This window comes from Ailuropoda melanoleuca, chromosome 8 (assembly GCF_002007445.2).
Source record: "Ailuropoda melanoleuca isolate Jingjing chromosome 8, ASM200744v2, whole genome shotgun sequence".
Lineage (NCBI taxonomy): Eukaryota > Metazoa > Chordata > Mammalia > Carnivora > Ursidae > Ailuropoda > Ailuropoda melanoleuca.
Window position 1 is genome coordinate 64,750,264 of NC_048225.1, and position 26,449 is coordinate 64,776,712.

Sequence of the window (26,449 nt, forward strand, 5' to 3'; positions counted from 1 at the left end):
CCTCCTTCCTTCCTTCCTCCTTCCTTCCTTCCTTCCTCCCTTCCTCCCTCCCTCCCTCCCTCCCTCCCTTCCTTCCATCCAAGAGGGGCACCACCCAGGGAGAAATTTCTGTGCCTCTTCCTCTTCTTGTAAGGACACCAGTGTTATTGGATTAGGGCCCCATGCTTATGGCTTCATTTAACCTTAACTGCCTCCTTGAAGACCATAGCTCTAAATACAGTCACATTAGGGGTTAGGGCTTCAACCTATGAATTCTGGGGGGCACAATTCAATCCGTAACAATATCTTTCCATGATCTTTTTACTGTCTGTAGGCACTGTAGCGATATTGCCTCTTTCTTGAGTTATTTGTATCCTTTTTTTTTTTTTTAAGGTTTTACTTATTTGTCAGTGAGAGAGAGCCCGTGAGAGAGTGCACGCACACACAAGCAGGGGGAGCAGCAGGCAGAGGGAGAAGAGGCTTCCGGAGGAGCAGGAAGCCCAACACAGGGCTTGATCCCAGAATCCTGGGATCATGACCTGAGCGGAAGGCAGATGCTTAACTGACTGAGCCACCCAGGCGCCCCAGTTCTTTTATTCTAAAACAGGCATGGCTGCAGCCCAACATGTTGATGTATGTAATTTTCAATACCATCCAATTCAAAACATTTTCTAAACTTCCCTCAATTTATTCTTTGATCTACTGCCATTTAGCATTGCATTCTTTAATTTTCAAGCACAAAAGGTTTTTTTAATCTTTAAAAGATTTATTTGAGAGAGAGCGCGAGAGAGTGTGTGTGCACACAAGTGCTGGGGGAGGGGCAGAGGGAGAGAGAATCTCAAGCAGACTCCCTGCTGAGTGCAGAGGCCGGCTTGGGGCTCAATCCCTGGACCCTGAGATCATGACCTGAGCCAAAATCAAAGTAGGCTGTTCAACCAACTGAGCCACCCAGGTGCCCCAATCCTTTTTCTTATCAACTTCTAAGCTTATTCGTACTGTGATTGGAGAACATATTCTGGAAAAGTCTAATCATTCTGAAATTCGTTGAGATTTTATTTAGGGCCAGCATACAATTAAATTTTGTAAATATTCTATGTGAGCTTGAAAAGAATAGGTATCCTGCAGGTGGTAGGTATAATATGTCAATGTGATCAAGTTCGTTCACTGTGTTTTTGAAATCTATATCCTTATTAGATTTTTTAAAAATAACATTGATTTTTTCAAAAGTTTTATTGAATACAGTTGATTTTTTTTTTTTAGTAACCCCTATGCCCCAAATGGGGCTTGAACTCTTGACCCCAAGATCAAGAGTCAGCCAGGGGCCCCTCCTTATTAGATTTTTTTTGCTAGCTGTTTTATCTATACAGTGTAAATGTCTTTTTCCTTTGAATTTTGCCAATTTTTGCTTTATGAATTTGGAAGCCATTATTATGTACATGTAACTTTGAAATTATTTTGAAATACCTTTCATCATTAAGAAGCACACTTCTTTATATCCAATAATATCTGTTGCCCTGAATTTTACTGTCAGGTATTACTACAGCTATCAGATCTTCTGCTATTTTAAAACTTGGCACTGTACACATTTTCATACATTTAAAATTTTTTATTTTCAGGATACTTTAATATTAAATGTGTCTCTTACATGCATCATAGAGTTGGGGTTTTATTTTCATCCAGTTTGGCAATCTTTGCCTTTTATTCAGAAGGTTTAGTCCACTTATATTTAATATTATTACTGATTTATTTAGATTTAAATCTACCACCTTACTATTTCCTTTCTACTTGTCCCTGGCTTGGTGTCATTTTTTTTCTTTCCTTTGTCTTTTTTTTTTTTTTTTTAAAGACTGATTGAATATTTTTATTATTCCATTTCCTTACCCACCTGACCTTGATTAGCTTGGTAGTTATGCATCTTTTACTATCTTTTTTTAAAAAAAGATTTTATTTATTTATTTGACAGAGAGAGAGACAGTGAGAGAGGGAACACAAGCAGGGGCAGAGAGAGATGGATAAGCAGGCTTCCCGCTGAGCAGGGAGACTGATGCGGGGCTCGATCCCAGAACACTGGGATCATGACCTGAGCCGAAGGCAGATGCTCAACGGAGCCCTTCAGGCACTCTTCATGTTTTCTCTTTTACTTGAACAAAACCTTTATTAATTTCCTGGTATTCTGGTAACAAATTCTATAAATTTGTCTTCAAGTAGTCCTTATGTTACTTTACCTTGAAGGAATTTGCATTGGGTATAGAAATCTAGGTTGGTAGTAATTTTGTTTTAGCCCTATGAAAATGTCATTCCATTTTCTGTTCTCTATTGTTCTGTGGAGAAGTCAGATGTCAAAGAAATTGTTGCCCAGTACCCATCTGGGTCTGGGTATCTCATTTATTTTACTTTAATTAACTAATTGATTTATTTATTTTTACTTGTTTAAGTAATCTCTGCATCCTATGTGGAGCTCAAACTCATGACCCCATGATGAAGAATTGCATGCTCTGAGCAGCCAGGTGCCCCCGGCTCTGGGTATTTTAAATATTTTTTACTTTATGTTTAGTTTTTAGCAGCTTTACTATCATGTGCCTTTAAGTCCTTATCTTTTTACTTATCCCATTGAGATTCTCAGTGCTTCCTGAATCTGTGGTCTATTATTTTTTGACCTTTTGGCACTTAAAATCTGTCTAAAAAATTCCATTATCTAGAATCTGCTAATTGTCTATACTTTCTTTTGGTTTGTTTTAGGGTTATCTTGTCTCCTCTTGTGTCTGAGATTTAAAATTGTCAGACACTGTATATTGAGAAGTTTAGAAATAATTTGAGTGTAATGTTATATTCCACTAAGAGGAATATTTACTTCTGGTGGGCTACTTAAGGGTCTCAAGTTCTATAATCACCTTAATTCCATTTTAGAGATGAGATCATTTGAAGCTGGGCCAATGTTGCCTTTTGGGGTTCCAACTCAGAGCAAGGAAGGTTTGCCAGCTTCCCCTAACCCTTGGTGGACTCTGGACTCTAATTTTTGTCTTCCCTCCCCTTGTATACCTTTCAGGAATGCCACTCAGTTTCTCAGCTACTTTTTCTGAAAGTGTGGAAAACCCCCGAAGAAAAAAGCAATACTAAATGCCAGGTTCCCCCTTCTGAGTTTACTTCTTTTCCCAGATTCTATCCCTGTAATTCTTTAAGATCGAGTTAATGTTCTAGCGTCTTCAAGCAGGTGATTTTTATATTTTATTCCAGGGAAATGATTGTTCTCAACTATCTGGATTAGAAAGGTTAATCCAAATTACTAGTCTGCCATTACTAAAAGCAGAAGCCTCAGATTTCCCCCAAATTCCATATGCAAATTCTTTAGAGGCACGTCTGTTTTCTTCTCTCTTTTTAACTTGGGTAAATGTCATGTTTACCCAGTTCTGTCACTAAGATGAAAACGGGGAATGAGGAAACAGACATTGAATCAATTCCTTTTAAGCAGTGCACCTCACTTCTGCATTCCTCCATCAAATGTGCAACTCTGGGGCCAGAGCCTCTTTAGGGTTCCAACATGCAGACTCCCAGCCATGTTCCATCTCTGCCGTGTTTCATCCAACACAGAAAATTTTTAAAATCTTGAAATCATTGTTAAACAGTCTGCTTCCATTTACTCTATTTATTTCTCTTTGTACATCTATTTCATGTGAAATTGTAGGGGATAGGAAGAAAATGTGTCTTCAGCCTACCCCCTTAAACCAGAAAGTTTCATTAACTCTTTAAAATGTTCATATACTTTGGCCCAGCCATTCTACTTTTTTTTTTTTTTTTAAAGATTTTATTTATTTATTTGACAGAGATAGAGACAGCCAGCAAGAGAGGGAACAAGCAGGGGGAGTGGGAGAGGAAGAAGCAGGCTCATAGCGGAGAAGCCTGATGTGGGGCTCGATCCCATAATGCCGCGATCATGCCCTGAGCCGAAGGCAGATGCTTAACTGCTGTGCCACCCAGGTGCCCCATCCAGCCATTCTACCTTTTAAGAATCTATCTTACAGATAGAAACAGACGAATGCACAAAACCATAGAGAGGAGGATATTGGTATAGCACCATTTTATTTATTTTTATTTTTAATATTTATTTATTTAAGTAATCTCTACACCCAGTGTGGGGCTCAAACTCATGACCCGGAGGATCAAGCTAGTCATGCGCCTCACTTTAGCACGATTTCATTTATTTATTTATTTATTTATTGAGACTCCATTTATTTATTTGAGAGAGAGAGAGAGAGTGAGAGCAAGAGAGCACAAGCAGGGGGAGCGGCAGAGGGAGAGGGAGAGGGAGAAGCAGACTCCCTGCTGAGCAGGGAACCCAATGCAGGGCTCAATCCCAGGACTCTAGGCTCATGACCTGGGCCGAAGGCAGATGCTCAACCGACTAAGCCACCCAGGTGCCCCTTTAGCTCTATTTTAGAAAAATAATGGAAATAATCAAAATACCTATTAATAAACTAAATTATGGTACAATATAGAAATTTTTAAAGATTGAATTAAGTTAATATAATGACAGAATTCAATTTTTTTAGAAAATAATTTTCAAAACCACACAGGACAGTATATGCATAGAAGAGGTCCGTATGCTTACCATATAAACATTTATAGCACATGCTAAGCTAAATATCATCCATCTATGGGGAAGGTACTATAAAGCACTGCTGTTGTCATCGGTCTTACAGTATATGAAGTTTTATAATGGGAATTGTTTTTAATCATAAATAAAACAAAACAAGTAATAAAACATATCAAGCCATCTAGACTTCTACAAAGTTCTCACATGCCAAGAGCCAAGCCAACATCAAATCAGGCCTCTATTCGAAGTAGGTAACACTAACCAGGTTCAGGCAAGCCCGGTACTTTAAGGTGTGGAACCGAGACACAGGGAAAAATCTTCGCTAGGGATATGAAAGTGACATAATTAGACTATGCATAAAGATGAAAGAGATGATAAAATGATTAGAAGAGATGTAGTGAGGAGCAGTGAAAAGGCACTGAGAAAACGGTAGAAGGAGAACTGCTGGAAATCAAGAAAGGAATTAAGAATCTAGTAGGAAAGAGGCAAAAATACACATTGTTATGTTTAGGATGCATAATGGCAATACATTATAGCTAACTTTTTGCTATCTTTGAGAGCCTGTGTATCTGTCAATACTGTTTTCATATTGTGCCTAAATGAGTTAAGCTGGGACCAAGAAGCCTATTTTGTTTGTTTTTTTAAGCAGGATCCAAGCCCAGCTTGGAGCCCAATGCGGGGGGCTGGAACTCCTGACTTTGAGATCAAGACCTGGGATCAAGAGTTGGACACTTAACCAACTGAGCCACCCAGGCGCCCCAAGAAGCCTGTTTTGGTATCTGTACTACTAAATAGCAGGATGATCTTAGACTGAAATTCCTTGACATCTTTGGTCTTCAGTTTCCAATTCCATAAAATGGAGGTTCAAATTAGAAAATTCAAAGTCAAGTTCAGATAAAATGCCATCATCCTAAAAGAAGACTGTTCCTCTTTCAACTGGGCATCCCTTATCCACCTGTCGGCCCACACGCACTGGAGATGACTGGTGCTATGACTCCCTAGGCCTGCGCTCAAGGCAGGTGCTGGTAATGAGCTACAGCGCTTGCCCGGGTCTAGGACAGAGTTCTCGGTTACTTTCAAATCTCCATGTGGCCATTTGCAATCACTTGGAGACAGTACTTGGGATGAAATCTATTTGCCATCCTACAAATCCATAAGTAAGTTATGACTTTCAGTATAATTCAAAAACTTTCTTAGTGAATATTTTCTACATTAAAAAAAAACTCTGATAATTCTCTCCTATGACAAAAACTGACTCTCATATTTTTGGACTGACTAGATTAATAGAATAGGATATGAAGCACTGTCAAGATAACCCGAATATGCCAACTTATATATTTCTTGATTTATTTATTCTGAATCACTTTTAATAACCTCTGTTAACATGACTTCCTTAGTCAAGGCACCAGGGCTAGGAATCCTACATTCACGCAAACTGTCAAGAACCCAACCCACCCATTCATTAGTCCTATTCAACTGGATAGGCAGTGGCATAATGAGGTCTGGGGTAATGAACTGCACTGCACGCTAATTTACTTAGCATGTGTTCCGTATAGCAAGAGATAAAGATAGCAAATGAGGATTTAAAAATAACATTTATCTCGTTTATCTCAAGGTTTTCTCCAAAAAAGTATTTTTAATTCCTTAGATATAGAAGTCCCCACCATTTTAAAAGTAGACAAATAAATAAAGAAAAAAGAGAAATATCCTTACCAATTTTTCTGCTTCTGTGTTCATTTCCCTTAATTTTTTGATATGTTCCTTTTTAATCATGAGAATTTTTGATAATTTGGTCTACAAAGAAAAAGAGATGTTTTGGAATAGAGGCATTTGAGTATAACAAACATCAAATTACCAATTTTTCACTAAGATATTTTAGCAGATTTTAGTGTTTCAATATAAATAAATATAGCACAGGCATTTTTAAAAAATAAATCTGATTGGCTAGCAGAAAAATATTTTCTTAAAATCCATTGTAACCAGAACATGTCAAAAGGACTCAGGAGTCAATTTGAGCAAGCTTTCACTGGCCCACATGGGACCATTCAGGGACCAGTAAGAATAGCCACTGCAATGGACAGAAGCACCAATATGTTAAAATGTATGAGTTCATACAGCTACTTTAAAAAAAAATTAACCATTATTGGAGAATGCCAGTGACCAAACTCATTATTTTATTAAGCTAGAAGACAAAGAGAAAGAATCACGTGTTTATCCTGCCTTTCCTATACGAACTATATACCATTAGGTAACCAGATAATAGGTTAGGGGAAGCTTTTCTTCACAAAACTATTTCAGGGGCACCTGGGGGCTCAGTTGGTTAAGTGTCTGACTCTTGACTTCTGTTGGGGTCATGGGATCAAGTCCCAGGACAGGCTCTGTGCTCACGATAGAGTCTGCTTGAGATTCTCTCTCCCTCTGCCCTCCCCCGTGCTCACACGCGCACGCGCTCTCTCTCTAAAATCAATCAATCTTAAAAAAAAGACTATTTCAGTTAGTAAATGAAGAAGGAATGACAGAACGAGAACAGTGCCATTTTGCAATCCTAATGAATGGCTGCATCTAGGCACTGATAATCAGTGGCAGCTAACGCTATATAAAAAACATAAAATAGCATGGGTCTATCAGAACACAAAAGCGCCTATAAAAGTAGTCACATAAAATAAATGAACAAAATAAAATCCCCAAATCTAATCAAACGTCTATATTCAATGAGCAATTTACATGAAATACAAAAGAAAAAAGGACATGTTGAATGATACGACAATTCAGTCAGTAAAGTCCACCGTGGGAAACTCTCTGGGCAAATAATCCAGTTTCTCCAACAAGTAAGTTGTATGGGGAAAAGAGCGTTCAATGGTTAAGAGACAACTAGAAAACCTGAAGGCTGACTCAACGTTTGATGATATTAAGGCAATTCTGTTAACTTTTTAGATGTAATAATGGTACTATAGTTAAGTTTCTTTCTTCTTTTCCCTTTTTTTTTTTTAAGTCATCTTTACGCCCAACATGGGGCTCGAACTCACAACATGAGATTAAGAGTCACGTGCTCCTCTGGCTGAGTGGGCCAGTTGTCCCTTAGTTATGTTTCTTTGAAAAAAAAAAAAAAGCCCTTATCTCTTACAGATACATAACAAAAATTTACATATAAATGATACAATGTCTGGTATTTGCTTCCAAATAATGCAAAAGGGAGAAAGTAGGTGGAAGAACAGATGAAATAGGGCCAGCCAGGAGTTGCTGAGAACTGTTCTAGTTCAATGCTGGGCACACGGAGGAGCAATAAACAATTCTGTCTGCTTTTGTGTGATTTAAATTTTCAATAATAAAAAACCCCTAAGAATTGGCGTAAGTGGATACAGGCAGAGGGCCTAGTAAGTAAGCTATGCCTCAAACTTATTACGGAACAGACTGTAGTTAGTTCTCGGCAGGCCCAGAGCTGGGGACAGGCCTCCCTTCTCTTCCAAGTTGTTGGATTTTTATGGAAATATGATTCTTCAGAGATGGAAGCAGTAAAAGATAGGATGAAGGCAACGGTTCCTTTTTTGTTTCTACTTCAGTGTTGTGTTGCTTGTTTTTGACTGAAAATCATGCTGTTTCTTTTTCATTCTTTTCAAAACTGAGTCCTCTTGAAGAAGGTAGATCAGTCTCTATAGATTCCTAAAAATCCCTAACTCCAGGAAAAAAAAGTTTCCTCAAAAAGAAATTCACTGTAAACTATGAATTATGAAACTTGCTTTTTTTTTTTTTTTTTGAGAGCAAGCGGGGGTGGGGGGTGGGAGGGCAGAGGGGGAAAATCTTGAGCAGGCCCCCCGCTGAGTACAGACCCAGACAAGGGGCTTAATCTCAAGACCCTGAGATCATGACCTGAGCAGAAATCAAGAGTCGGACACTTAACCGATGGAGCCCCCCAGGTGCCCCGAAACTTGCAAAAAAAATTTTAGTACTTGTTTTGTCATAAGAAAAAAAATATTAAGAACAGAAAAAGATAAAAATATGTCTACTTGAGGGGCCCCTGGCTGGCTCAGTCAGTAGAGGGTGCAATTCTCAATCTCAGAGTCGTGAGTTTAAGCCCCATGTGGGACGTAGAGCTTACTTAAAAAAAAATCATATATATACACACATGCACATACATATATATCTACTTCAAAGCTTAATATTAACAAGAGCAACCTGAATTTCATAAAACCTTATATAGTACAAAAGACAAGCACATAAGAGAACTTTTACTTTTACCTCTTAGATAGCTTAATAGTAAAAGTAGTGTTTTAAGTAGGCCTTACACCTAGTTTTTGAAATTAAAATTAAGCACTGAAACCAAATATTTCAGCACCAATAAAAATATCAGTACTTAGAGGTACTGCAGTAGTACTTAGCTTCTGGCTCCCTCTGCTGGTGTCTCCCTCCCTGCCCCCCCCCCACATACACACATCCCCAAAAAGGTCATATTAGCTTTGTTTTTACTTCTCTACTTAAAAGAAAGAATTTCTTTTAAAAAAAAGTGTCCTATTTGTGAAGAGGATAAGCCTTGGCTCTGTTCATAATTTCAACTTTTCATATAAAAATACCTTATCTACTTTGGAAGCCAAAAGGCAAAAGAAATTCTGCACTGCAAGGATAACCAACAACATATGATCAAGGAATACAAAATGTTATACATACGCAATTAAATGATAAGATGTGTCCTTAAAATAACATCAGTTGCAAGTGGTAACACGGAATATTTTATTGGGTTATGTTATAAATATTTTTATTTATACTCCACCCCAAGCCAAAGTAGATTTCTTTTCAAAAAAGGAAAAGAAATCAAACGTTATTAGACTATGATTCAAAGTAAAGGACTGATTTAATCTAATTTTCAAAGCAAACAGCTCATTACATTCTGATGAGTCAGTCTATTGTTCTTATATACTTGTTTCAGGTGAGGCTTACATTTCTCAGTGTCTATATCACTAGATAGCAAACCAATGCATCGTAACTGCTCAGTTGACTGATAATTGCAGGATGCACTGAGGTCACTAAATAAAGGCCTTTATACTTACACAGGTTATTAACAGCTAACCATTCAGGTTTGACAGAGCATACGTTATAACGTTAGAGTCCTTAACATAGCAAAATAAAAACCAAACCCAAGAAGAGCTCAACAAAAAAGACCTCTAAGTCTTTTCTGGCTGTTATGACTTTTATTTCCTTAAGGTTACTTTATTATTATTATTATTATTATTATTATTATATTATTATTTTTAGCGAGCGAGCGACAGAAGACAAGAGCGAATGGGAGGGGAAGAGGGAGAGAGAGAATCTCAAGCAGACTCCTCGCTGACTGCAAAGCCCCATGCAGGGCTTGATCTCACGATGCTGAGATCACGACCTGAGCTGAAATCAAGAGTCAGACGCTCAACCTACTGAGGCAGCCAGATGCCCTGACTTTTATTTTCAAGCTTTGCTGGAAATAACAGGGTTCTTAAAACCAATACAATGGTTAAAAGAAAAAAAAAAGTAAAAATATTTGGTCATAGAAAAATTTTCAATTTTAATTAACACAAAAGACGTTGAGTTTTTTTCATAAGCAAGTCAAGATACTCAGCAATTCTTACCACTTGGATAAGGAATTCTACCGGAAAACCACCTAATGTTTCCGTGTCAGAGCCAGAAATTTTACTTCTCCAAGGTGACTGTCCTAGTAAAGGATCATTATCCTATGGGAATAAAAGGGAATCATTTAACCACTGACTGTTCAAAAGAAAGCATTTTATTTTTAGATAAAAAGTAAATCTGATTATAATTAATATCACATTAAAAATCTTACAAAAAAGAAAATATTTCCAAAGTTGAAGCAACTATCATTTTATTTAATAATTGACAATTTAAAATAATGTAGCTACCTCCCGAAGTTGCTGTAATAGATGTGTATTTCATAAAAACATAACTCACACTCATAATAATCACTTCAACTACTAATGACATTTAAAAAATGTTATTTACCGTAATTGGTGACTGGAGAGGAGGGGTATAATGTAACCGTGGTGGAGTCATGAAGAATCGAGAAGGCCGCTGTTTTTGTCCAAAGGCAGCAATTGGCATCGTCTCGTGAGGCTCATTACTCTTCGAGAAAAGAGAAAAGTCCACAAGTCTTGAAGAACTTTACTGATCATCTTAGCCTTATACCCGTGACATTGCAGTTGGAAATACCACCAGCTCATGTGTTATATTTATCACAGAATCTATTATCCTACAAAGGTCAAAGGGCTAAAACGTAAGTCAGAGTATGAAAATCCTACTTTGCGATCAAAAGGTTGAACTCACAAAACAGAAGAATTAAGAAAAGAAAAAGACCACCGGATGGAAACACTTAGGAAATGAAACGTCCTATCGCCACCGGTGCTTGCCGTGTACTGAAGGCTGGCTCGGTGTCGCCTACTGCGTGCTTATCCAGCCGGGGGGACTATTTGGGCAATCTCATCAAGGAAATCACATTAATGAACTGGAAAAGCAATTTTCCTTTTTTGATGGGGGGGATGAAAGACTGCATCCTTTAAGGAAAAACACTTAGGGTTGGCGTCCTTTGCTCTACAAACGGAGTCCGAATTTTCTTTCTCTCCTATTTTTCCTCTCTAAAAAGTATGTTTGATAAGGAAAGCCTCACAATAAACAGTCCTAATTTTTAAAAGGTACGTATCAGAAAAAGAAGATTCTTCTACATTTGCACTAAGGAGATAAAGAATTTTGATGTTTTTAAAAGATTTTATTAATTTATTTGAGTGAGAGACAGAGCACAAGCAGGGGGAGTGGCAGAGGGCAGAGGGAGCGGGAGAAGCAGACTCTCCACTGAGCAGGGAGCCCGACATGGGACTCAATCCCAGGACCCGGAGATCATGACCTGAGCCGAAGGCCGACAATGAACCGACTGAGCTACCCAGGTGCCCATAAACCTTAAAAAAAATGTATAACAAAGCAATGAAAAAAGGGAGGTTAAAAGTGAACAATTCAATTTCCATAATGCTTAGTGGCAAACAATTCTGTTATAAAGAGTTCATTATTGAGGCGCCTGGCCAGCTCAGTCAGTACAGCATGCGATTTTTGATGTGAGTTGTGGGTTGTGAGTTCCAGCCCCACGTTGGGTGCAGAGAGGACTTAAAAATAAAATCTTTAAAAAAAAAGTTCATTATTCAACTTTTAAAAAACTTTATTAGAGGGGCGCCTGGGTGGCATGGCGGTTAAGCATCTGCCTTCGGCTCAGGGCGTGATCCCGGCGCTATGGGATCGAGCCCCACATCAGGCTCCTCTGATATGAGCCTGCTTCTTCCTCTCCCACTCTCCCTGCTTGTGTTCCCTCTCTCGCTGGCTGTCTCTATCTCTGTCAAATTAAATAAATAAAAAATCTAAAAAAAAAAAAAACTATATTAGATTGCAGAGTTGTCTAAGTTCTTAAAATTATTTTGACTTATTAGAAAGGTGCATAAGTCTCATGACACTGTTAAATCAAACATGATTGTGAAGTAATGGCCTAGTAGTTTAAAGCACTGATCCAAGAATTCAAAAGATCTGGATTCTGATCTTAGCCTGCCAGGAAACCAGCTCTAGAGACTTGAATAAATTAATGTACTATGTCTTAAGTTTCATTATGCAAAAAGTGAAGGTAATTAAAAGCCACCCTGCATAATTCTGAGGATAAAACAGGAGAACAAATCCTAATGTACAAGATGTTACTTCATACTTTTAAAGTCATTTGGCATGGCGACCATATAACAACACAGCTGGAATACAAGTGCCTTATTCCCCAAGGTTATTTAGTGAGCAGTGATCAGCTCTGTCACACTAAAATGCTGTGTGGATAAGGTACAATGGATGATGTTCACTTCTAGACAACGTTGAAGACTTGAGCACACTTCTGGTCAAGGCGCCTAGGAGGCAGGCCTGTGAACGCCTAAGGATCGCTTCCTCCATGACCTGAAGTCTTGATTCTACCACAAAATACAGTCTGTAGAAAATTCTACACAACACAGTTTTTTGGTCTGCTTTTTTTCAGATTTTTAAAAATTTTTGAGGCACCTGGGTGGCTCAGTTAAGTGTCCACCTGATCCCAGGATCTTGGGATCAAGCTCTGCATCGGGCTCCCTGCTTAGCAGGAAGCCTGCTTCGCCCTCTGCCTACTGCTCCCCGTGCTCGTGCTCTCTCTCCCTCAGATAAATAAAATCTTAAAAAAAAAAAAAAAAGATTTTTAAAATTTTTAAGTAATCTCCACACCCAACAGGGGGCTCAAACTCACAAGCCCAAGATCAAGAGTCATGCGCTCTACTGACTAAGCCAGCCAGGCGCCCCATATAAAATATTTAATAGGCATGAGACACAAGTGCATCATGAAATACTTACAAGAACTTCATAGTCAGGGATGGTATGGGTTCCAAGCCCTGCCCTATCAAAAGTTACTCTGTAAGTAGCATTCAGAGTGTCCACAGCATCTATCTGTCCCGTGAAGAGACCATCATGAACACCACGTAATCGAGCTGGGAAAAGAAACAAGAAGGCATTAAGATATTTGGAAGATACAACGAATTGTCAAATATAAAACTGCTCTAAGCGTGCAATTTAAAATGTAGAAAGTATAGTATCATTGTTTATTCTAGTTTCAAATAAAGCATGTACTTCATTTTAGGTTTAGAGAAACAACAGAATTTTTTTTTTTAAAGAATTTATTTATTTATTCTACAGAGATAGAGACAGCCAGCGAGAGAAGGAACACAAGCAGGGGGAGTGGGAGAAGAAGAAGCAGGCTCACAGCAGAAAAGCCTGATGTGGGGCTCCATCCCAGAATGCCGGGATCACGCCCTGAGCCGAATGCAGACGCTTAACCGCTGTGCCACCCAGGCGCCCCAACAACAGAATTTTTAAACTACAACTATAAATGATGATCGTGGGGCGCCTGGGTGGCTCAGTCAGTTAAGCGTCTGCCTTCAGCTCAGGTCATGATCCCAGGATCCTGGGATCAAGTCCCACGTTGGGCTCCTGCTCTGCAGGGAGTCTGTTTCTCCCTCTCCCTCTGCCTGCTGGTCCCCCTGCTTGTGGTCTCTCTCTCTCTCTGTCAAATAAATAAAATCTTTTAAAAAATGATTATCACTAATTAGATATATGAATGAAATCATATTATTGACCAGGGAAAAATTTATTTTTAAAGATTTTATTTATTTTTTTGAGAGAAAGAAAGAGAGCACATACAAGCAGGGGAGGGGGTAGAGGGAGAGGGACAAGCAGACTCCCAGCTAAGCAGGGAGCCCGACATGGGACTCTATCCCAGGACCCTGGGATCATGACCTGAGCTGAAGGCAGATGCTTAACTGACTGAGCCACCCAGGCGCCCAAGGGGAAAATATTTTTAAATCACTGCTTTAAACCCCAAATTAAAAAAAAAAAAGTCAAAAGAAGAACTTTGGTTACTATATTCAAGTGAGACTAAGAGCAGTTCAGGGCACCCAGGTTAAGCATCTGCCTTTGGCTCGGGTCATGATTCTGGGATCCTCTGATCAAGCCCTGCATCAGACTCCCTGCTCAGCAGAAAGCCTGCTTCTCCCTCTCCCACTCCCCCTGCTTGTGTTCCCTCTCTCGCTGCCTCTCTCTGTCAAATAAATAAATAAAATCTTAATTAAAAAAAATAGAAAGAAACACTAGGAGCAGTTCAACTATCAAAAAAAGACCAGGATGATGTTCAGATAAGGTTAATATACCAGGCCTAAGACTGAGATCCTTAGAAAGGCCCACCCGCAAGGCTGGCATCTGGGAACTTGAATTTCAGGAGTGCTCCCACTGTTCCAGTATTAACAGAGGTGGTGTACTGCACCTGGACTGTGATTGTCAAAGACAACCATTTCGAGGTTCTGGAAAGGGACCAAATGCAAAAAACAATTAAGAAATGTTTACTGTTGGGGCATCTAGGTGCCTCAGTTGGTTGGGTGTCCGATTCTTTTTTTTTTTTTTTTTAAAGATTTTTTGTTTATTTATTCGACAGAGATAGAGACAGCCAGCGAGAGAGGGAACACAAGCAGGGGGAGTGGGAGAGGAAGAAGCAGGCTCACAGCAGAAGAGCCTGATGTGGGGCTCGATCCCGTAACGCCGGGATCACGCCCTGTGCCGAAGGCAGACGCTTAACCGCTGTGCCACCCAGGCGCCCCCGTGGGTGTCCGATTCTTGATTTTCGCTCGGGGTTGTGGGATCTTGGGGTTGTGGGATCAAGCCCCACATCGGGCTCCATACTCAGTGGGGAGCCTGCTTCTCTCCCACTCCCTCTGCTCCTCCCCTCATGCTCTCTCTCAAATAAATAAATAAATCTTTAAAGAAAAAAAAAAAACACTTACTGTTAAAAAACGGCTAAAGCTTCAGGTCGGGACAGGGGAAGTCAGTGTCCTTCTTGTGTGAGGCTATTCACACCCTCACCATCACCACTACCTTGGTTGGTAAGAATTGTTTTACTACTGAAGGGCTGTCATGAAAACAGGAGTGTGATTGCCAGAAGGGGCAGAGTCAGTGTGGACCAATGGGTAAAACCTGTGACCCTGAAAGTGGTAAACTTGATCAGGAGAGAATAAGAGAAGCCCCCAGTTTTCTAAGCCCAAGGTGTAGTCCTGGCTGAGGTGAGTGGCAGAACAGGGAGATCGTGGAAACTAAAGAGCCATCAAGGGCTGAAAGCTCTCCATAAATCTCTAGCTAACTGGAAAACTACATGAATGGGTAGAGAAGATGCAGGCAAACTGGTGAAGAGTAAAAGCTAAGGTTCACTTGAAAACTGACAGCAACTTTGTATGTATTTCCCAACTCACACACAGATCAATCTGAGGCCTTTCTTATGAAGATGCTTGCGCACAACCTCTGCCCAGGTCACTGGTTGATCACTAAGTTATATGGACACAGTGCAACTCCTAGGAAGCCAAGCTTAAAAATACAAGAATGAAAAAACTGAGCAGAACATCAGTGGCTGCACAAGACAAGTTACTAAAGCAAACACAACAACTATCAAAAAAATTAGAAGGCAGAGTTACTACAATCATTATCTAAAATGTCAAGTTTTTCTTTCTTTCTTTTTTTTAAAAAAGATTTTATTTATTTATTTGACAGAGAGAGAGACATCGAGAGAGGGAACACAAGCAGGGGGAGTGGGAGAGGAAGAAGCAGGCTCCCTGCCGAGCAGAGAGCCCAATGCGGGGACGCTGGGATCATGACCTGAGCTGAAGGCAGACGCTTAATGACTGAGCCACTCAGGCACCCCTAAAATGTCACGTTTTCTACCAAAAATGACTAGACATGTAATGAAATAAAAAAGCATGACTCTTACTCAGGATAAAAAGGGTATTAAGTAGAAACTGACAGAAATGACAGATTTAGCGAAGGCTTCAAAAGTAGATACTATAACTATGATCAGAGAATTAAAATAAAAATGACAATACTTGATAGGATATCTCAACAAATAGAACCTACAAAAGAACCAAATGAGAACTCTAGAGGTAAAGAGCAAACTTGAGATAGCAGAAGAATCAGTGAATGTTTCAAATAATGTATTGTAGGAGTCTGGACTATGATCTATTAAGAAGAAACCAACAGAAATTACGCAATCCAAAGAACAGAGAGAAAAGGATTGGAAGAAAAAGAACAGAGCCTCAGACACCTACGGGAAGATATCGGGTTACCAACATATTTGTAATGAAAGTCCCAAAAGACAGAAAGAAGCAGAAAATATATTTGAAGAATTGATGGCCAAAAATCTCCCATATTTGATTAACAAATTAACCTACCAACGCAAGAAGCTCGCTGAACTTTCAAAGAGCTCAATGAAATACAAAGAGCATCATACCTAAAACATCGTAGTGAAATTCCCACCAAGGACAGAGAGAGACTACTGAAAGCATCAAGAGAAAAATGACATCACATATAGAAGAACAGCAACACAATTAACAGGTACATCTCACCAGAAACAATCTCCTCAGAAGCAAGGAAGGTCAGAGGGCAGCAGAGCAATACATTCAATGTGCCAACAAGAAAACACAGACAAGAATTCTGCATCCCATGAAACTATTCTTCACAAATGTAGGAGAAATAAAGACATTCTCTGATAAACAAAAATGTAGAGAATCTGTTGCTACTAAACAAATTAAGATGAAATACTAAAAAACACCCTTTGGGATAAAAGGAAATACCAGACATTAACTAAAATCCACAGTGAGGAAAGAAGAACACCAGAAATGGTAAATATGTAAGTGCACATAAAAAGCTATGTGTACAATACACACACACACACACACACACACACACACACACACACACACACAGACTTTCCCCCCGTTCTCTTAATTTCATTTTAAAAACAAGATCACTTAAAGCAATAATTATAATACTGACTTCCCAGGTTTATCACAGACATAAATGTAATATAGATGATGATGACAGTAAAAAGGAAGCGGGAAGAAACGGTGATATACTGAAGCAAAGTTGCTATATTTTACCAGAAGTCAGTAATTAACCTTTGCTAGGTTGTGATATGTTAAAAATGCATCATATTGCTTAGAGCAAACACAAACACACACACCTCAAAAAATAACAAAAGAAAAATTAAAATTGTATAGTAAAAAATATCTGTTTAACACAAAAGAAGGCAGCAAACGAGGTACAAAGGAACATAAAAGATGAGACGTACTGTAAACAAATAGCAAAGTCACAGACATAAACACAACCATATCAATAATTACATGAAATGTGAATGGACTAAAAACTAATCAAAAAGCAGAGGTTTGCAGACTGGATTTAAAAAAAAGCAAGACTGAACTATATGCTGTCTATATATTTCTAAATGTCTGAGACATGCTTTAGATTCAAAGACACAAAGAGGCTGAAAGTGACAAGATGGAAGAAGATACGCCAGGGTAACAATCATAGTAGGAGTAGTGGAATGGCTATACTAGTAACAGACAAAAATAAAAATTAGGAATATTACTAGAAACAAAAAAGGACATTTCAGAATGACAAAAGGGTCAATATATCAGGAAAATATGACAAATGTAAATGCATATGTACACTTAATAGAGCACCGAAACACATAAAGCAAAAACTGACAGAATGGTAAAACAAAACAGATTTTAGTATTTCTTTCTCAATAATTGATACAACAACGAGACAGAAAACAATTAGTGTATAGAAGATAAGAACAATACTCTCAACCACATATCTAACTAACATATATGAATACTGACCCAACATCAAAACTGTCCTCTGAAACACACATGGGACATTGTGTAAGACAGACCATCTGTTAGGCTATAAAACAAGTCTCAATAACTTTATTTTTTATTTTTTTTAAAGATTTTATTTATTTACATGTCAGAGAGAGAGAGCGCGCACAAGAGGGAGAAGCAGGTTCCTCGCTGAGCAGGGAGCCCAATACAGGACTCGACCCCAGAACCCTGGGATAATGACCTGAGCCCAAGGCAGACACTTAACCAACTGAGGCACCCAGGCGCCCCCGAGTCTCAGTAACTTTAAAAGAACTGAAATCATACAAAGTACATCCTCAAAACACAACAAAATTATGTTAGAAACAATGAGTCTTCACCAAAAAGCACTTGGGTATGTAAAATAATCTGAGAGAATACTTGTAAAATGAAAAATGTAAGAATTTAAATATAAAGCAACTCTCTTTTTCTCAAGGGAAAATTGGGGGGGAGGACAAGCTTATATTTTGGCATATATTATGGGACTAAATACACCAAACTTTAGAGGAAGAAATATAAAATTGGGGGAGTGGGGTTTCACTTCTGCACTTCTGGGGATTTTTTTTTTGAGTATGTATTAGTTTCATAAATCAAGAAAAAAAGCTATTGCCACATTCTTAATAGATTATCTGCAGATGATGCTTATCTTTTTTTTTTTTTAAGATTGTATTTATTTATCTGAGACAGAGAGACAGAGATAGTGAGAGAGAGCATGAGCAGGGAGGAGAGGGAAAAGCAGGCTCTCCGCTGAGCAGGGAGCCTGATGTGGGGCTCGATCCCAGGACCAACACCGGGATCATGACCTGTGCCCAAGGCAGACACTTAACTGACTGAGCCACCCAGGCACCCCTGCAGATGACATTTATGCCCCCCTTCCACAGATCTATATCTGAAGTACAAGTCAGCCTCCCCTATTATTACAGGAGTATCTATCTGTTCAAGCGATGACTAACTTCTATTCAGCTTTTTTTTTTTTTAAGATTTTATTTATTTATTTGACAGAGAGGGAGACAGCCAGCGAGAGAGGGAACACAAGCAGGGGGAGCGCTCGGAGAGGAAGAAGCAGGCTCCCAGCAGAGGAGCCTGATGTGGGGCTCAATCCCATAACGCTGGGATCACGCCCTGAGCCGAAAGCAGACGCTTAATGACTGAGCCACCCAGGCGCCCCTAACTTCTATTCAGTTTTACTTAACTGGTTCAAAAACTTTAAAAATATTTTGGTTTAAACTTCTTTGTCTTTAATGTAGCTTTCTCCTTAACAGTCATGTCTTTTTTATTTTTTTAAGACTGATTTATTTATTTATTTTAGAGAGAGAGAAAGAACATGCACATATGAACGGAGAGAAGGAGAGAGACTCTCAAGCAGACTCTGCATTGAGTCCACAGCCCAACTCGGGGCTCGATCCTACCACCATGAGATCATGACCTGAGCCGAAACCAAGAGTTGGACACTTAACCAACGGAGCCACCCAGGGGTCCCCTTAACAGTCATTTCTGTATGGGATCACTGTGCTGTGCTGACAATGCAAAGCTAAAAAAATCAAAAACAAGAGCAGCAACCTACGTTAGTATACATGATCACTCAGGGAAGAAAGTAGACTCTAGGTCAGAATGCCAAGTTCAGGAAAATAAGAAAAGACATCCCCGCGTCAGGCTCCCTGCTCAGCGGGGAGTCTGCTTCTCCTTCTGTCCCCCATCCCTCTCTCTCTCAAATAAATAAAATCTTAAAAAAAAAAAGAGAGAGAGAGCATGCATGAGTGGGGTGAGGGGCAGAAGGAGAGGGAGAAGCAGGCTCCCTGCAGAGCAGGGAGTCTGACGCGGGGCTTGATCACAGGACCCTGAGATCATGACCTGAGCTGAAGGCAGATGCTCAACCGACTGAGGCACCCAGGCACCCCAAGATGCAGTTCTTGAAGCACAGCAGATGGTTTGCTGGTAATGTGGTGAATATACCTAATGGCATCCCGAAAATCTAGAAAGTAATTTCATTACAGACATCAAGGGGCAGCTTTAAAGATTATGGGTCAGGACCTCGGCTGTGGGCTAGCACTCAAGAGTTTGGGTTAACAAGAAACTGTCAAATCTTAACTCTATTTATTGCTGTAAATCACGTTTTTCCTGATTGTCTGATGGTCTCTTTCCCTTTACCCCTTTGACTTAGACAAACTACATTACCCTTGGGACACTTCAGACTCTTACAGGTTCCTAACAAATGATTTCAAATCTTTTTTTTTTTTTTTTTTGTATTTGTCCTCATTTTAATGGTCACCGCAGAAAGCCTGATGCGGACCCCACACATGGGAATGGTAGTGAGCCTCTTCACCAAGCCAGCACGAATGAATGTAGGTTCTCAGACCCAGGACAAAACGCTGGGTGGATGCCAGGGAGAGGATTCTAGAAGGGAATGCTGTCCAAATGCCATGGTGGGAAGATTGTGGGAAGTCACTGTGGGTTCCAGGTGGGATTCTGGAAGGGGCTGAGCAAGAGGGGCAGCCTACCGGTTATAGGGGAAGTGAAGTGCTCCCCATGCGGCAGATGAACAAGGCAGGGGAAGGACCCCCCACCCCGGGGCTCGGGTGGCCCCACAAACTTTTCAGAACATCTTTGCTTAGGCCTGGGTCCCACCCTTGATTGAGCTGCGAGTGCCTGCGAGTTCTTTGACTGCACAGCTAGTTCTAGAGCCATTCGGAGTAATGGACAGCTAATGAACAATTTCCTGTATGGTGTGGCTACACTGTGGTGTCTAGACATTTCCCCAAAACTTCTCCACTACTCGGCTTTCCCATCATGTTGAGCACCTTGGTGTTTATCAGAAATCCTCTGCTCTTCCCTGAGCCATTTACAAAGTCCAGTCACTTTTTACCTGCCTGCTTTGCTCTTACAGCAAATATGCTTTTAAAATTCATTTCGTTATTGTTTGGGGGGAAGAAATCAGTCTACTACTACTTGTTTACTAAAAAATTTTTTGCAGTAAGGAATGTGGAATTTTGTTTGTTTAACGCACTTTTCTTTCTAGGTAAAATTTATATACAGTGAAATCTAAATTTAAGTGTATAATTCTATAAATTATGGCAAATATCCATGTAAAACAAACCTTTATTAAGTCACAGAATATTCCTATCATTCCGGAAAGTTCCCCCTTCCCAACCAATCCCTTCTTCAGCAGAACTGCTTTCCTGGTATTTTTCTGCCATAAATTAATTTTGCTCATTCTACAACTTCATAGAAATGAAAACCTAACGATATGCATTCTATGGTTTTCAGCCTCTTTTACTCAGCATATTGTTGGAAGTTAATCTATGTGTCAGTAATTTCTCTTAATTGCCAATTTATATTCCATCATAAGAAAATACTACGTCTACCCATCTTCCTGTTGTTAAGTTGACTTCAGGTTTTGGCTTTAAAATTATGAACATTCTAGCACATAGCTATCCATCTATGGACAGCTGTTTTCACTTCTGTTAAGTAAATACTTCGGAGGAGAACAGCTGGATCATAGGGCAGGCATAAGTTTAATTTTGTAAAACACTGCCACACTTTTCTCCAAAGTGGTAGACCATTTCACAACGCCACCAAAAGAGTCCAGGAATTACGGTAGCTCTGCATCCCTGACAGCCCTTGGTGTTACTGGCTATTTCAGCGTTAGCCGTCCTGGGGGGTGGGGGGCGGTACTTCACTGTGCTTTTTTTTTTTTTTTTAAGATTTATTTATTTATTTATTTGACAGAGATAGAGACAGCCAGCGAGAGAGAACACAAGCAGGGGGAGTGGGAGAGGAAGAAGCAGGCTCGTAGCGGAGGAGCCTGATGTGGGGCTCGATCCCACAACGCCAGGGTCACACCCTGAGCCGAAGGCAGACGCCCAACCGCTGTGCCACCCAGGCGCCCCTTCACTGTGCTTTTAATGTGCATTTTCCTGATGACTGATGATGTTGAGTACTTTCTCATGTGCTTCTTTGCCATTCATATATCTTCCTTTGGGAAGTGTCTATTCAAGTGTTTTGTCTAGTTATATGAAACAGACTGTCTTTTTATTACTAACTTATAGAGTTCTTAATAATTTCTAGATACAAGTCTTTTTTCAGATATACATTTTGGAAATATTTATTCCCAATATGTGGCCTGCCTACTTATTTTCTTAATGGTGGCTTTTAATGAGCAAAAGTTTTTAAGTTAAGCCTAAAAATCATCTTTTTTTGTTATTTTGTCAGATCCAAGAAATTTCTGCCTACTTACGAATCACAAGGATATTTTCCTGTGTTTACTTATAGAAGCTTTATAATTTTAGCTTTTATGTTTTGCTCTTTGGTCCATCTCAGGTAAAGTCTTTTTGTGTGGTGTGAGGAAGCATCGAGATTCATATGGACATCTAATTGCTCCAGCATTGTTGGAATGCCCTTCCTTTCCACTGAAATGCTTTGATGACTTAGGAAGTCAACAGCACATATGTGTGGATCCACTTCTGGGTTAGGCTGCCCTTCCCATTTCCATTGAAACATTAGAATAAGCATATCGATTTCAATTTAAAAAAAAGAAAATGTCTGCTGTGATTTGGACTGCCTGCCCCAACAGGTCAATCTTGGCAGAAATGACTTTTTTTTTTTTTTTTAAGATTTTATTTATTTATTTGAGAGAGACAGAGAGAGAGGAGGGACAGAGGGACCCTGGGATCATGACCTGAGCTGAAGGCAGATGCTTAACCGACTGAGCCACCCAGACACCTGCCATTGGAATGTTCACAGGGACTGCACTGGGTCTACAGATGGCTTTGGGAAATATGGACAGTTGAACCATATTGAGAATGTCAATCCTTAAGCATGAGGTATCTTTCCATTTATTTGTGTCTTCAGTTTCTTTCATCAATGTCTTATAGTTTTCAGTATATAGATTTTTCACTTCCTTAAATTTATTCCTAAATATTTTAGTGTTTTTGATGCCATCATAAATGGGATTGTTTTCTTATTTTCTTTTTCAAGTATTTTGCACATTAGTGTATAGAAATGCAACAACTTTTGTTTATAGATTTGTTATAGATTTTATATCCTGCAGCTTTACTGAATTTATCAGTTCCAATAGTTTTTGGGTGGAGTCTTCAGGGTTTTCTATATATATGATCATTTCATTTGTAAATAGAAACAATTTTAATTCCTCCTTTCTGATCTGGATGCCTTTGCTTCTTTTTCTTGCCCAACTGCTCTGGCTAGGACGTCTAGTACTACGTTGGTGAGAGTGGCTACACTTGTCTTATTCCTGATCTTAAGAGGGAAAGCTCTCAATGTCTCCCTGTTGAGTATGATGTTAGCTGTGGGTTTATTCTCTAGTTTCTTATGCAAATTTAAATAGTTTTTTAAAAATATGTAAGCACTTTTTTCTGATATAAGCATTTAAAACTGTAAATTTCCCTGCAACTACTGTTTAGCTGCACCCCACGAATTTTTACATGCTGTATTTTTATATTAGAAGTATTTGCTATTTTCCCTTGAACTTCCTCTTTTTACATAGGAGTTATTTAGAAGTAGAATCCTTAATTCCCAAATAATTGAATGTCTTCAGGATCTCACTGTTTCACTTTCTAATTAAATTCTGTTGTGTTCAGAGAAATTCTATGTATGATTTCAATCTCGTAAAATTTATTGACATTGCCAGCAGATGGTCTGTTTTGAGAAACAAATCATGTGCATGTGCAAGGAATCTGTATTCTATAGTTTTGGGGCTTAGTGTTCAAAAATATCAATTGGATCTGGGTGCCTGGATGGCTCAGTCGGTTAAGCATCTGCCTTCAGCGGAGGTCATGATCTCAGGGTCCCTCTGTCCCTCCTCTCTCTCTCAAATAAATAAATAAAATCTTTAAAAAATGTATCAATTGAACCATCGTAATTGACAGTGTTTTTCAGATTCTCTATATTTGTACTGATTTTTTTTAAGATCTTATTTATTTATTTGAGATTGGTTTTTTAAAATTTTATTTATTTATTTGACAGAGAGAGAGCACAAGCAGGCAGAGCAGCAGGCAGAGGGAGAGGGAGGAACAGGCTCCCTGCTGAGCAAGGAGCCCCATGCGGGACTCAATCCCAGGACCCTGGGATCATTACCTGAGCCGAAGGCAGACGCTTAACCGACTGAGCCACCCAGGCGCCCCTTAAGATCTTATTTATTTATTTGACAGAGAGAGAGGCAGCGAGAGAGTGAACACAAGCAGGGAGAGTAGGAGAGGAAGAATCAGGCTTCCTGTGGAGCAGCTCATGACCGAGCTGAAGGCAGACCCTTAACGACTGAGCCACCCCAGCCACCCCTGTACTGATTTTTCTTCCTCTTCTCAGTTACTGGTAGAGAGGTGGCAAAATCTACAACTATGACTGTTGATTTGTATATGGCTTCCTTTAGTTGTCTCAGTTTTTGCTTTAAGTATTTTAAAGTTCTGTTATGAAGGACTTACTAATGAATGTATATTAGGATTGTTGCATTTTTCTGCTGAATTGACCTTTTTATCATTACCAAATATTCCTCTCCCCCTGTCTGGTAATACACCTTGTCTTGAAATCTATTTTGTCTAATGTTAATATAGCCAGTTCAACTATCTAGGGTCAATATCTGCATGGCATATCTTTTTCACCCTTTTGCTTTTAATCTATCGATGATTCTATATTTTAAGCATAATTCTTTTTTTTTTTTTTTTTAAAGATTTTATTTATTTATTTTGACAGAGATAGAGACAGCCAGCGAGAGAGGGAACACAAGCAGGGGGAGTGGGAGAGGAAGAAGCAGGCTCATAGCAGAGGAGCCTGATGTGGGGCTCGATCCCATAACACCGGGATCACGCCCTGAGCCGAAGGCAGACGCTTAACCGCTGTGCCACCCAGGCGCCCCTTAAGCATAATTCTTAAAGACAGCATACTGTTAGGCATTTTTTAAGAAGATTTTATTTATTTATTTGACAGACAGAAAGAGCACAAGCCGGGGGAGTGGCAGGCAAAGGGAGAAGCAGACTTCTGCTGAGCAGAGAGCCCTACATGGAACTCAATCCCAGGACCCTGGGATCGTGACCTGAGCCGAAGACAGACCCTTAAATGACTGAGCCACCCAGGCATCCCAAAGTTTTCTCATATCTTTATACATCCTGTCCGACCTATTCTCCAGTGTAACGAGAATACCTACTTACAGACCCTCCATAAAATTGTCAGTCCTTAAAATTCTGAACAATTAACTGCTATGTCATACCGTGCATTCTAACACTTCTCTGATTTGTAGTTGTATTGCACACTTTTTATCTGTACTTATTTATACGGGGTTTTTAGAACTAATGTATTTTTTCAAGAATACAATCTCCTCCTCACTTCATCTCCAATCTCACCCCCAGACTAATTTTGTTGAGCAGGAGATCATCTATAACTTCTGTACACGGTTAAGTTGTCACGGTAAGTTATGACCAAATCTATTCTTCTCTTTTCTACCTGCATTTCATATGCACAATAAAGTCTCCTCTCTCTTATCTACCTTTCCTCTTAATTACCCATTTTTATAATATAATGGAAACATGTACCACTTTTATAACCAGAAAAAGTGATATTAATATGTAACTCGAGGTTACCTTTCATCCAGAAAATATTCTTTGATAAATCCAACCATTTTTTAATCCCTTTCAATACAGCTACTAATCTACGTACTCACTTAACACCTTGTCATTTCCTATATTACATAAATTGTAATTTTACTTTACCAAATTATTAAGGATTAACTTAAACTTGAGATTTCGGTGGTACTTTCCTTCCATGTCATAACTGAATGGAACACACAGAATCACATCTATGAGTTGACAGACTTTACACCCTTAAAATTCTGAGCAAACTACCTACTGAGTAATTACTATTCAGTCACTAGAAACGGACCATCCCTAAACCCAAAGAGCACGAAAACAATGGTACTTGTGAACTAACCATTGAAGACTGGTTAGAAAGGAAAATAAATGATGTGAAAGCAAAAGACAGAACAATTTAAAATTTTAAAAATTTAAACAAGGTGGAGAGATGCTTATTCCAGTGAATTTTAAATTTCATCTTTGTGGCAGTTTGCTTTAGTTTATGCTGTGGAAGACGCTGCTCTGAACCAGTACACTTTTTCCCAAGTAGTTTAAGAACCAAATGCCACAGATGAGGAAATAATAACTTCTACAGTAGCTTGCTATAGAACTATAGTTTCAGCTTTTAAAATTCAAAAGTCTTTTGTCTAGTGGTTATCTAGTAGTTATCTGGTGAAAAGTTATAAAGCAAAATGGTCATGAGCTTATGTTCACTTACCTGTAACTTTGGTTCCAATAACCAGGGGCAAAGGAATTTCATCCGGGAGATCTTTGAACTGGGAAACATCTGCAACTTTCCTTTGTTGTAACAGCCTTATTTTCTGTCGTTTCTGTTTTAATGCTGATCTCTCTTCCTCAAAAAATGCAGAAGAACATCTAGAATTATAAAAATCATATAAACTGATAACTATCCTATACAAAAACTTGAAATCAGGGGGCCCCTAGGTGGCACAGTCAGTTGAGCATTTGACTCTTAGTTTTGACTCAGGTCATGATCTCAGGGTTGTGAGATCAAGGCCCGGGTCGGACTCTGAGCTCAGTGAGGAGTCTGCTAA

At 39.3% G+C, this 26,449-nt stretch overlaps 1 protein-coding gene across 2 annotated transcripts in view; it reads right to left on the reverse strand.

The window, feature by feature from the left end:
- The window catches only part of LIN9 (lin-9 DREAM MuvB core complex component), a 59,426-nt gene that overhangs the window by 12,908 nt on the left and 20,069 nt on the right, over positions 1-26,449 (reverse strand). For both annotated transcript variants that reach the window (XM_034666605.1, XM_034666606.1), the window contains exons 7-11: positions 26,113-26,270; positions 12,944-13,077; positions 10,556-10,675; positions 10,168-10,269; positions 6,284-6,364 (exon numbers count right to left, since the gene is read on the reverse strand). In XM_034666605.1, the coding sequence (XP_034522496.1) occupies positions 6,284-6,364; positions 10,168-10,269; positions 10,556-10,675; positions 12,944-13,077; positions 26,113-26,270 (595 nt within the window). The remainder of the gene's footprint in view (positions 1-6,283; positions 6,365-10,167; positions 10,270-10,555; positions 10,676-12,943; positions 13,078-26,112; positions 26,271-26,449) is intronic.